This window comes from Girardinichthys multiradiatus, chromosome 2 (assembly GCF_021462225.1).
Source record: "Girardinichthys multiradiatus isolate DD_20200921_A chromosome 2, DD_fGirMul_XY1, whole genome shotgun sequence".
NCBI classification, from domain to species: Eukaryota; Metazoa; Chordata; class Actinopteri; order Cyprinodontiformes; family Goodeidae; genus Girardinichthys; species Girardinichthys multiradiatus.
Genome location: NC_061795.1, coordinates 45,382,060 through 45,395,018, shown reverse-complemented (window position 1 = coordinate 45,395,018; position 12,959 = coordinate 45,382,060). Strand labels below are relative to the sequence as shown.

At 40.6% G+C, this 12,959-nt stretch overlaps 1 protein-coding gene and 1 long non-coding RNA gene across 2 annotated transcripts in view; one reads left to right on the top strand and one right to left on the bottom strand.

The window, feature by feature from the left end:
• zfpm1 (zinc finger protein, FOG family member 1) overlaps positions 1-12,959 on the bottom strand; it is a 115,805-nt gene that overhangs the window by 45,453 nt on the left and 57,393 nt on the right. Inside the window, exons 2-3 of the mRNA XM_047347698.1 lie at positions 9,234-9,380; positions 1,685-1,822 (exon numbers count right to left, since the gene is read on the bottom strand). Coding sequence (XP_047203654.1) covers positions 1,685-1,822; positions 9,234-9,380 — 285 coding nt within the window. The remainder of the gene's footprint in view (positions 1-1,684; positions 1,823-9,233; positions 9,381-12,959) is intronic.
• On the top strand, positions 6,788-12,140 carry LOC124856823. The gene is made up of 3 exons (XR_007035428.1): positions 6,788-6,881; positions 9,245-9,398; positions 11,973-12,140. It is a non-coding gene; the product is annotated as an uncharacterized LOC124856823 (long non-coding RNA).

Genomic DNA, 12,959 nt, shown 5'->3' with positions numbered 1-12,959 from the left:
TGCTACCATCAACCAGCCACCGCGCAGCAATTAATATCGCTCCAATTACTGTTAAAGGGACAAGGCTGGGACAGGACGATAATGAACACATCCTCTCTTCCCCGGCAGAGGAATTAAAACACACACACACACAATCACACACAGACGTACATAAAACGTGCACAGCTTGAAAAGGAAATAATGTGAGATTGCAGTAATCTTCCTGCATTGTTTAACTCATTCAAGACAACAGACAGAGAGAAATAAATAACCAAACACAGCTCGATAAGAGTGGAAATAAATAATAAAATTATTTACTTCTTATCTTCTCTCAGCCGTGTGTGTTTTTGCTAAAACTTCAATGTGTCACTTTCATGTCTCCCTACACCAACAGGCCCAGAAAGACTCTCAGAGGAGGGGACACAAGTGAAGAAATAGTGAGGAGGGGATCGCAGAGATGATCCACTCGAGAAGATGTGAGGAACTGAAAGCATTGGATGTTAGTTGGAGAATCTCTGAGGAGAACTTGGACAGAACAGGGTTCCTGCACCTTATCCATGTAAAACAAAATCTATGTTTCTTTGGCACTAGTGGCTTTATTGAACAATAATTTGACAGAAAGAAGATAAAGAGAGAAGAGGAAGATATGCAGCAAATGGCCTGAGAACAGGAATTGAACCCAGGATCACCGCTTTTGAGGACTACAGACCCTGCACATGGTGCACCTGCTCTACTGACTGAGCAACCCAGCATCCCCAAAAATCCAGACGTTTCAGACTAGCAAGGCCCCAGATTTCCCAGTCCTTTACGTTCGTTCTAGAATACAAAATACTAATGTTCACTATGAATTTACAGCAGATCATTTTTCAGAAGGCTGGTTAGAATATGGGACCTGGACAGAGAAAACAAGGAGAGGAAAAGAAAGAAGGAAGTACAAAAGGAAGGAAACATGAGTGGAAGAACATAAGGAAGAAAAAAAAAAGCATACAAAGAAGGACATAAAACAAAAACACAAGAAAGGGAACAATGGGTCAACTCAAGCAAGGAAGGACAAGAAAGGGCATAAGGAAAGAAAAGGAAATTACACAAAGAAAAAGGGAAGCACACAAGTAAAGAAAGAAAGGAGATACTCAAGGAAAGAAGAAAAGAAAGACACAATAGAGGATAGAAGTAGGAACGCAAGAAGAGAATGGAAGCAGAATACAAACAAAGGAAGGGCAGGACACAGAGATACAATGACTAGGAAAAAGGACACAAGGAAGGAAGGAGAGAACAAAAGGACACAGGGATGCAATGATCCCAAACACGGCAAATCTACAACTGAATGGCTGGGATAGAATCAAGGAGTTGCACTGGTCTAGTCAAAGTCCGGACCTTGACCTGTTTAAAATATAGTGGTGTGATCTTACGGTGAGTGTGTAGAAACAAATGTTTGCAAACCTTAATGAAGTGAAGCAACGATTTCAGTCAAGAAATGGGGTGAAGAGAGGGGGAGAACAGGTTGCCGTGGCCGGGACTCGAACCAGGGGACAAATGTCGAGGGCCGAAGCCTCTCTATACATGGGCCACACGCTGTACGACTGCGCCAGCGCCACACCAATTGTTAGTTGTTAGTTGTTGTTGTTTTAGAAGAGTTAGATTGCTAACTTTATCTAGAGTTACTTAATGAATAACAGTGACTGACTAACAGTGTGGTGACTCTCACCTGGACCTCTCCACTGTAACACTTCCTCCTCTTCATCCCCTTCATCTTCCTCCTCCCCGCCGCTCTGCGTTGGAGCGTGCTCCTCTCCTTCTCCATCTTCATTGTCTGGTCCTCCTCCAGAGTCCTGCGTCCTTGACTCTGGAAACACAAAGAGGTCCAGTTAAAACTAACACCCAGCTGCATTTCAGCACTCAGATAAAACCCTGGTGTCTGTGTGTGTGTGTCTGTGTGGGGGGGGTTATTTTTCCTTTCTGCTGATCAAAGGCAGCAGTGAAATGACTCTTTGTAACACAACACCTCACCAAGCACACGCGCAACACTTTGATTTTCATTACAACTCCAGAGAATCAAAGACTCAGATGCTACATCTTCACCTGCGCTCTCCACTCGGTTCTCCCTCTTTCCATTCATCTCCTTCTCTCTCATACTCATCCACCTTTCTGTCTTGTTCTTTCCCTGAGTGAAGGCAGGTCTTTTGCAACATTTTGTGCTCTAATCTTTCCATCTGGTTCCATGCCTGCAATCCCGCTGTCACCTTCAGGAGACACTGAGGCGGCCTGTGTTGCTCTAATCAGCTCTGATATCCCCGTCATTGATCAAGCTGATTACCCAGCCTCCTGCTGCCTGATCAAAGACATCACTGGCTGCACCTGCTTTATTCAGAGTATCAGTGTGTGTGTGTGTGTGTGTGTGTGTGTGCATGCCATGTATTAACCCTGAACTTTGCCTGAACAACTGATATCATTGAGTCCATCAGACCTCTGGGCCTCTCCCTATTAGCACAAGTCGTGATTCATTAGATTAGATTGATAGTTGCATCATTTCATATCACAATATCTGACCTGGGGATCTGTCTTACAACATCAACAGGCCAAGGGTCAGCTGACTGCATGTAACTGGGTTATACACATCAGGATCAGCCTCATTAAAAGTGATAACAGGAAATAAAATGCGTTTTTTAGAAAAACTTTTTGATGGCTAACAGTTTTGATCCTTTCCTCTTTTTATATATTTTCATTCAAAACAGCCAGGTCTTGTTGTAATCTTCTAAAGTGGCTTAGATCAATATTTCTCCAGAATCCCCAAAGCATTTCAAAGGTTGTTCTACATCTGACCATTTCAGATGAATGTTACAGTCACTTAACTTTGACATATGAACAATTAAGTCATAAAGTAGAAAGTCTCTGTCGTTTTTGATCCGTTTGAATAATCTGTTTTTGACCAAGATAAAGATAAAGAACAACAGGTTTCTAAAGACACACATTGTGAAGATAGCTCAGTTAGCTTATGCTAACCTTAGATTACCTTAAACTGGTCATTGCATTTGATCTTCATGTACCCTACTTTAATTTAACTTAGTTTAGCTTACCTTATGTTAGTTTATCTTAGCTTAGCATACCATACCCTACCTTCGCTAAATTTACTTTAGCTTAGTTTAGCCTTCTTAGGTCAATCTAGTTTAGCCTAATTTAGCTTAGCATAGTTAGCTCGACCTTAAATCCGCTAAGTTAGCAAAGCTTACTTTTTCTTCACTTTGTTTAGCCTACCTTAGTTTTGTTTTATCTTAACAGTTTAGCATTCTTAGTTTAGCCCACTTAGTTTAGCCTAACTTGGTTAGCTTCCTGCACTTTAGGTTATCTTAGCATAGCTTACTTGATCCTCACTTAGCTCAGCATAACATAGGTTAGATTACATTGCTTTAAATTAGTTTAGCTTAGCTAAGGTTAGCCTACGTTACCTAATTTAGGCAAGGTTTGCTTGAGCTACATATTAGCTACATATTTCAGCTCAGTTTTGCCTTCGTCTTAAATTACCTTTGCGTAGCTTAAACATTTTTAAACTAACTTGGCGTGTCTTATCAAACCTTGTACATATAGTTTAACTTATCTTAACCATGCTTATATTAGCTTATTTTTGTTTAGCTTTGCCAAAAGCCAGCAAACAGTGAATCAGTCTGAAGTGAACAGAACCCACCAGATCTAGTCATCTCCTTTATATTTTCTTTTATTTGTACAAATATGTATGAGCAGTTTTTTTAAATGAAGCTTTTCAGCTGCCATATTAGTTTCAATTATGCGCAAAGTATCCATGTTAACTTTAAACTCTGATGAAAATGTAGGTGGTAGGCTAGTAATTTCCTGTGTTGATGCATTTTAGAAATAGGCCTAATTTTTGTAAAGTTTTGTAAAGAAAAAACATTGGTAACCCTAAATCCAACCCCACATGTTCAATCATCAGACCTGTTAACTGAAAACGTGACCCACAGTAGATGAGCAACTCAAGAATGATGATGCTCTTAGCGCCTCCATCGGGTCTTTGCTGGATTTCTTCCCCTTGTTTTTAAAGATGTGACTTTTAGATCCTGCTAGTTTCTGAGGTCTGAGACATCTGTTCATTTTCCTCAGTATATTAACCAGATGTCATTATGTCAGATTCAGGATTGGACTGAAGAGAAGAGGAAAAGACCTAATATCTAATGCAGAACTCTGAAAGACCTTCAGAAAGCCTGGAGACCTGTTGCTCAAGACCATTTTAAAAGGTTACAAACAAAGTCTGGCTCTAACACATTTAATAAAGCTAATTAAATAATGTAGTTCTTGTCTTATGGTCCTCAGTGATGTTCAGTGTGCTTTGACTCCTGAATTTAAGGGATAAACTGTTTGGTTTTCAGCACCACAGGAGAACCTGAGGGTTGGAGGGTTAAAGGTTACTACCAAACTAACATGGTTTTGGTTAATGGACCAAAATTAAATGACGTTGAAAAACTTTTTATCCTATCTACATAAATCTAAACGTGTCCGTTGTCTGACTCCTGATCATCTCCTCCCTTCTGAAAACTTCAAACTTTAACTTCCTCCTTTCTCCCCTTCCCCAAATCCCGCCCAATCTGCGGCCCTCGCCCCGATAACAGTTCAGCAGTGTGCACAAAGGCCATGTTTACCCTCGCATTCCTGCTCCAATAAACAGCGATAGCGCCCGATCAATACGGGCCATAAAATGCTGCGGCACCATGTGACGCCCTCATACTCCATCGTTATTAACAAAGTTGAGAGGCTCTCTGGATTTTCATCGTCAAATAAATCAAAAACACACCGAAGCAGATGCAGACATCCAGTTTCACGTCACGTCCACTTTCCAACCGTTTCAAATTCTCACACAAGATGTACTGTACACACACACACACACACACACACACACACACACACACACACACACACACACACACACATTCCCCTCCCCCTTCCTAAACAGTGCCATTATTTTCAGCTATAAATCACATTGAATGGCACATTGATTTTATCCTGCAGGGGCTGCAGCATGAGGGGAGCTGCAGACACAGTTATTGCGTTTAATATTATCAATATTATCTCCCATATCATCTGAGACAGGGAGGCAGGTATCAGGAGGAGTCGACAGACACTTTTCTGCCAACTCCCTCCCCCTCTCCTCCTCCCCCCTCAGCGAGGCAGTTTCCATCAATCTGATAAGCTGAACTTCCCCTGTCACACCTGCAGGGCAAAGTCACCCAGCATTCTCTCGCCTCCCAACTCCAACAGCCCTCCGAGTTTATCCTTTGTGTGCTTGAATGTTTCCATTCTGCTACATGCTAAATGGTCCAATCCTATGCATCCCCCTCTGACCTTGGCTCCAGTTCTATGAAGCTCTATGCAACATTTCACACAAAGCCTATAGAACTTATTACAGACATGAATATACAACATTCCTACTACTTCTTGTCATATTTGTTCCTATCGTTCTGTTTAATTCCAGTTATTCTTGCTGCTGTTGCTCCTGGTGTCTCCTAAGAGGCAGTGCAGAGAAGCTTAAGAAGCAGAGAGGTGTTGTTGTTTTTATGTGCCTTTCAGGAGTCAAACTGTGTCGTTCTCAACGATCTGAAGCCAAAACAGAGAATGGTTGACACCAAACTAGAGCCTGCTACAGTGGCTGATTCTAGATTGAATGAAATGCAGGGATCACTTCCATAAAAGTCTGTAAAATAAGTTTAGTAACACAATTTAGTGACACAATTTGACACAAACAGGTGGATAAAGCAGACTAATGTTAGTCTTCTAGAGTGGCCTTCCTGAAGCTCCAACATCCACTCTGTTAAAACATATTGTGGACTATGTCGAAAACCGGCTCTGTAACAGAAACCCAACCAATTTAAATAAAGTCTAACAATTCCTGCAAGAAAAAGGGTCAAATATCCAGAATGATGTCAGAAACTCAATGATGGCCACAAAAAGTGTGAGGTTCGAGATGCACCTGCTAACGGACATTTACCAAATAACAGTGGGGTTGTTTGTATATGTTTAAGTATGTATGTATAATTTTGACCCATGTGTGAATTAGAGAAAACCCACAATAAATTCCGACCTGTGCACCCAGATGATGTCTTTAAAAATCATTGAAAGCTCTGTGTTGCACCATCATTCCAACCAGGAAAAAGAAGTGACTTTCACAAAGATGAGTGTTTGGAAACTTCTTGTGGTTCTCAGTGTGACCTCTTCAGATTCCAGCATTAGACTGAAAAAGACGTTAACGGTTCTGCAGGTTGGGGAATTTTGTGCATTTTAACAAATCAAAACTCTTAGTTAATGAAAAACACAAAGCAGCCTGCTGCAGAACCACGCCGGTGGAAAAGCTTAGATAGTAACTGAGATAACTGTGGCGCTTTCTGTCAGCTCCACAGCCTGCAATTAGGACATAGAAACTGTCCATCACACGTTTACTTTTAAAGAAAACAGTGCTCCTTTTGTTAAAGCAACAGGCACAGCTGTTAAATTACACAGACAGATACAAAGCAGCGGATCCTGACTGTGAAGAAATGACTGTTGCTGTTAATCCGGTGTACAGTCTTGAGCTGTTTATCACGATGAAACCCGAGATTACTGCCTCTGCCGTTTGTTCCTTTATGCCTCACACACACACTTTTTCTATCACCGCTGATCAGATTCTGATGAAAAACACCCAAAAAATCAGTTTGCAAGAAAATCCTGCTGATTGGCTCAAACATGGGCACAACAATTAGAGGTCAGGAGGAGGTGACGTACAGACTTATCGGGCCAGAAGTGGATTTTTATCACGTTTCCTGTGATGTTTAAAAATGATTGTTTGAAGAAGAAGAAAAAAAGGAACTTCAATCGCTTCTGCAGGTTTCTGCAACTGAAGAGTGATTCAGAGAACAGAGATGAGGGTAAGAAACACCACAACAGAGAGAGAGAGAGGTGCAGAACAGATGCTCCTTAATAAACGGTGTTTTGGATGAACATTAATAAACCAGCTGAGGAGGGAGGGTGGGTGGGCGACACGTTCTCGGGCCGCTTACTGGTAGAATGTGTTTTTCTCGCTAAAGTTATCAGGCTGGTTATCACTGTGTGTGTGTGTACGTGTGTGTGTCGTCCAGATGGCGGATAACAGGTCCTGCCTTTATTAGCCAGCACTGGCCTGATAACGACCTGGTATTGATCCCAGGTTGAAAGAGCAGGTTCGTCAAACATGGCTGATTTACAGAGAGCTGATAATGGCAGCACTGGGCAACCAAGGAACCCCGGAGAGGGGAAAGAGGAGCAAATCAACACTGTGATGATGAAGGAGGCGCGCGTGTGTGTGTGTTCTTGTACTTGTTGCTGAGTGAGAACCATTTTCGTATTTTTATCGCAAAGTGAGGACATTTTGACAAAGTGAGGACATTTTCCTGGTCCTCACTTTTTCAAATTCCATTCTTGGGAAAGGGGTTAGGTTTAGGACTAGGGTATGAATTGAGTTATTGTTAGGGTTAGGATTAGGTATTAACTGGTTAGGGTTAGTGTTAGGGTCAGGGTTAGGCACTAAAAATCAAGGAAAATGAATGGAAGTCAATGGAAGTAACCGAAAAGTCCTCATAAAGATAGTAAAACACGGATGTGTGTGTGTGAGTGTGTAAGGTCTAAACACATGCACAAACAGAGAAAAATGGACGCCAAGTCGGTTTGCTATCGACAAACTAGCTCACATGTGCAGCATGCCTGAGTTCTCTCATCTTCTTCTTCTCATACAATCTGCACATAACCCACTGTTCACCTCAAACACACACACACATATACACACACATGGCAGGCTAATCTCTAATCTGGTCTCGATTAGCACCTGACAGAATTTCCATGGGTTTATCAAAACCAAGCCAACCAGCAGACGCTTATCAGCCTCAGCCCCAAAATTTCACAAGAGCAGGAATTTTTTTTTTTTTGAGATTAAAAAGAGAAAAAAAAAACAAAACAGCCGGGGAAATCTTGAATAAGTCAAAAGAATATGAGAGAAAACTCTGCTATCACACGGCGGGAGATGGTGGTGCTGGAGGGATGGGAGGCTTTGGGATAAGAGGGCGGACTAACCAGAGGCCATGGAAATGTTTTCCTCTTCTTGTTTTTGAAGAGATAAAAGGGTGACACATGTGGAAGCTACAACCTCATAAAGAAGCAACAGCCATTTTTCCTGCTTCTTGATAGGATGTTGAAGGTCTACCGACAGATGACAGGTCAACATCGGTTGAGTGAGGTGTTGATGTGGATAAAACCACTAATAACTGACAGTTCATGAGATTTCAGCAGGTTTTCACCTGAGGAGCAGCTTTCTGTCGGAATGTGGTGAAAACTGTGACGTTACCGTGCTTTTCCATTGTGGGAATCGGCATACATTTGATTTTGTAAACAGGAAGAATTCTCAGAGATGTTTTAACTCTTCAAAGCATGGATGCACTAAAAAACCCAATCGCCTCCATCAATCTGGCCTGATCTTCCTCATTCAGCAGCTAAAGGATCAGCTCTGTAGGAACCTCGTCACGATGCTACTCTCCAGTTTGCTTCATGAATGTTCTAAGGAACTAAGATCTGCAATATTTGCTGGACACGGAAAATGTCCAGCTCAGGTACTGACTGCCACCTGCCCGGCTCTTTTACCTGTCATCTTTTTATAAAAATACGTGAGGTAATCTAGTGGCAAGCATTAAAATGTATTTTTAAGAATGAACCACATTGTTCCAGAGGTCTAGTGGTTCATTCTGATGCAAATTTGAAAACCTAATTCCTTCCGCCATCTTGTTTTTAGACAAACAAGGCTTTCTCAATTCAATTCAAAAATACTTCATGAGTCGCAAAGGGAAAATAAGTTGTTGTGGCTCATATTGTACAGATTTCTCCATCAACCGTTCCAAACAAGCCATTCTTATTCAGTCTTTGTCTAATTTTTCTGTCATGAACTTTGACCTTTAACCTGCTAACTGAGCTCTGTAAAGTCTGAGTTGGAGATCTTATGCTTTTTTGTCATTTCTCTGACAATTGCACACTGACCTTGAGCTGAATTTTCTGAGATGTCCACTCCTTGGAAGATTGGAAACTGTCTTGTTTTCCACTTATGAATAATCTTTCTCTCTGCAGAATTATGGACTACACATAGTTTAGAAATGACCTTATAACCCTTATATCAGACTCATGGGCAGCAACAGTGGATGGATGGATGGAGGGATGGATGGATGGACTTTTTTGTGACATGTTTTTCGTCATCATCTCACCTTCGTTGTAGAGCCCCGTGTATGACGGGGGGCTGCAGCTGTCACCTTCAGCAGAATCCTCTGGATCAGAGGCTCCGCCCTCCTCACCTGATAGGCTCGGCGTGTCAGCCGTGTTTTCCTCTCCGCCGTCCAGATCACCGAGGGAACCTGACATCCAAAAAACAGGTAAGAATTATTCATTTCAAAACGTTTTATTACGTTTTTCTTTTATCAGATTGAGCAAATATTTATTTACAAACAGCAGAAAGTTTAATATTTTCATATGCAAACTTTGTGGATAATTGTGATAATTCCTCGAGTTCTTAGGATGTTTATATTTACATGTTTAAAGTAAAACAGTGAATCAACTGCTACCTTGACTTTAACGTGCAAATATGACACTTTAGAGCAAGAAAACTATCCTGTTACTGTTTAAAGCGGATCACTTTGGAGCCGCATCCTGAAAACTAAATACGCCTCCCTTATATAAATAACATTGTCTGGAAATCTCTTAATTTATTCACAAAATGAATTTTCGTCATAAAAAAAATGCGGATTTTCTGATGCTTATTAGCGATAAAAAACAAATGGAGAACACTTTTGCTCAATCAACTAAAAATGTCTCTCTGTTGGACACACTTGCTCTAGGATTATGAAATAACTGTAATTTTAGACTTAAGCGAAGGAACAAACCAAACGTGAGGGAAAACGACACAGTTTATGCCATCACTAAGACAAATAGTTTGAGCAGAGAGTCACACTACAGTCATCCCAGACCACTGAGATGACTGTATGTGTTGTTTATGAGCATAAAACCAGTTATCAGTTAAATGTTATCAGATAAGAGTAACTTATTTACCAGATTTTTGGAAATGAATAAAACTAGCTACAAGCCAGAGCAGCAAAAATGTAAAAAAAACAAAAACAAAATCATGACACATATATGACATATAATGTTTTTGATTGTAAAGCAAATAAAATACATTTTCTGTGTTGAAGTTTAATGTGCAATTTATTATTTAAGTTTAGCCATTTCCCAACTGATTTAAAACTCAGTTATATTAAAAGCACAAATAAATTCTGACGGATCTGAAAACAGTTGGACAATTTGTTTTCCTGTCCAGCAGGATGGTGCAGGAGAAGTGAAAAATAAAGACGGATGCCTGTACTCCAGAGGAAGAAATTAAAGCCCTTAACGCAGATATTTCAATATATTTTAAATACAGTAATTCAGAAACGGGCTTCAGGATTGGACACGCTGAACGGTTTAATCCAGAAGATTAATAGCACGAAGCCGAAGGGAACCTCTGAGCCAAATGACAGTATACCTAAAATTACAGCTAAAAGAGTGATTAGTGCCGGGCTGATCGCTATCAATTACAGTCCCATAATCCCTGCTGACCAGAGTAATTATACAGTACTTTTGATCTATTTTAGCCTGTTTGAAGATTACATCCCAAAAAAAAAATGAAGTCAGTTAATATGGATTTAATGTGACTTTCATTAATGATGCTCTCTCTATAGGATGGATCTTTCAATGGTGCATTAACAGTTCCAAACCTGGCAATATTCTCCTATATTTACAGTCATCAGTTGTTCAGGGCCTGCAGCCTGCAAGGAGCAGCATCTGCAGCTCCTGAGAGGATCCCATGATGGAGTTATTAATTCAAAGGAGCTGTTACTTTAAGGAGATTACACACACACACAGAGGACCATGATGAAGATGATGAGGGTGGGCACATCGTTTCTAAGTGAAACGAATCCCGACACAGATCCAAGAATTTTTTTTCCAGTCCACAATCCAGAACAGGTTGCAAATTAATTTCCAGGAGGCTGCGCAGAACGAACGAAGGAACGGAGGAGGGTTAGGGTTAGGGGGTTGTTTCTAAAGCCGTGACTGGGGGGCGTATATATTTACAATACTGGAAACAAAAGGACTCTATAATCTATACAAAGCACACAACAATACCCGTGAATAAAGCAGCTTGTAGAAAAAGGGAGAGGCAATTTTTCTAATTCTGTTAATTTCACTTCCAAAGCAATTAAAAGCAGGCAGAGATAATGCCGGGAAACAATCGGCAGCTGACAAAGTGTTTCTGTCTTTGTAAATGAAACATCTTTAGGCTAATTTCAACTTCCACGCCTGCATGGTTCACTCTAATTTCAGATAAAATGAACAGCAGATTTGGACCTTCATATAAAAAAAGTAATGGGGAGAAAGAAAGAAAGAAACAGATCGATCCGGTGTGGAAAATATTTTTAGAAAGAGCTCCATGTCGTCCAAGCTTTGCTCCATCTAATTTTCCGTATCTGGAAGGACATTTTCATACAATTAATTTAGCTTTAATCAGAGTTGTACAAAGGGACTTCAGTGTGTAAAATTCCAATTATATTTCCTGTTTAAACTGGAAGTTTAAATGATGATTCCTCCCCTTGTTAGAGCTCCGGTTTAATGAATCGATCGCTGCATCGCTGCTTCACACATCAAATGGTGCGGAAAACTCTCAGCTTCGCTTCCCGCCCTCTTTTATCCAAGCAGAAATATCTTCCCGTTATTTCTCTTCCGGTGTCGGGCAGCCATTCGATAAGCGAGCCATGTTCTACTTCATTTGCCAGTTTCAAACTTATGTCGTTAATTGTTGCAGCGAGATATCCTGGAAAATTAGACTGAACTCCTTCCAGAGATGGAGAAATAATAAGGTGACATTTTCCAAATGGGCTTCATCATTAAACTGGGAATTATCCCTTTCTGCTTTCCAGGATCTAAGAACACCTCGAGCTGAAATGAGTTCCTGTCCTGGAGCCAAGAAAACTTTAAAGCCTTCACAGAAAAAAGAAAGTAATCTGGATTTCTCCTGGATGGACTGAGAGGTTGAACGTCTTCACATGACAGCAGCTTCAATACAAAATAAAACAAGCTCAATATTATTGTTGAATACTGTGTTTATAACTGTTGCAATGAACCAAAGTGTTCTTCACTCCTCTCTGCCTTGTACTTTCATCACAATAAGGTTTAACATCTTCAGCACCATCGTCTGTGTCGCTGTGCAGGGAGACTCCATCCAACAGGCCGACTTATTAAATAATTAGTGCTTCCCAAACAGACCCTTGCTATGATCACACAGTGATGCTACTGGATGCACCAATCAAGCGTTTACTGCCCAATATTTATTTTGTGTTTCCTTTGAGGTCTGTGCCGCAGGTTTCGATTTTGACAGATTCTGATAATCTTTTCTGAGAAGCAGAAAAAACTGTGCTTTAGGTCTTTGATAGAGATTAGAAGCCAGCAGTAAATGAACTTTTTAATATCACCTTAATTATGCACCAAAGCCCCTGTCCATAACCTTTATCTGATTGTATTTTTTACTCAAACAAGTGCATTTGGCAGAACCGGCTGGCTGACCCAAACCAGTAAAAGTTCTTGGTTTTGATGCATTTAATGAATTCAGACTCCAACATTTGACCTGCTAATCATTGATCAGAGCTAATCGAGGGAAGTTCGCCTGAGTCTGGTCTCTGCTAGATTTATTGGTGAATCTCAAATTTCAAAGATACACTCAAAAAAAAACCTTTACACCTCAGGTTTAAAGAGTAAAAGTATCTGGATTCTGGGCAGGATTGACAGAAAACTCTAAGTCCAACAGCAGTGGGAGACACTGGGTGAATGCGGACAGAAATATCTATGTTTTGATGTATAAACTGTACATGTGGAGATAAAACTGTGGGCATGAAAGTAATGTAATGTTT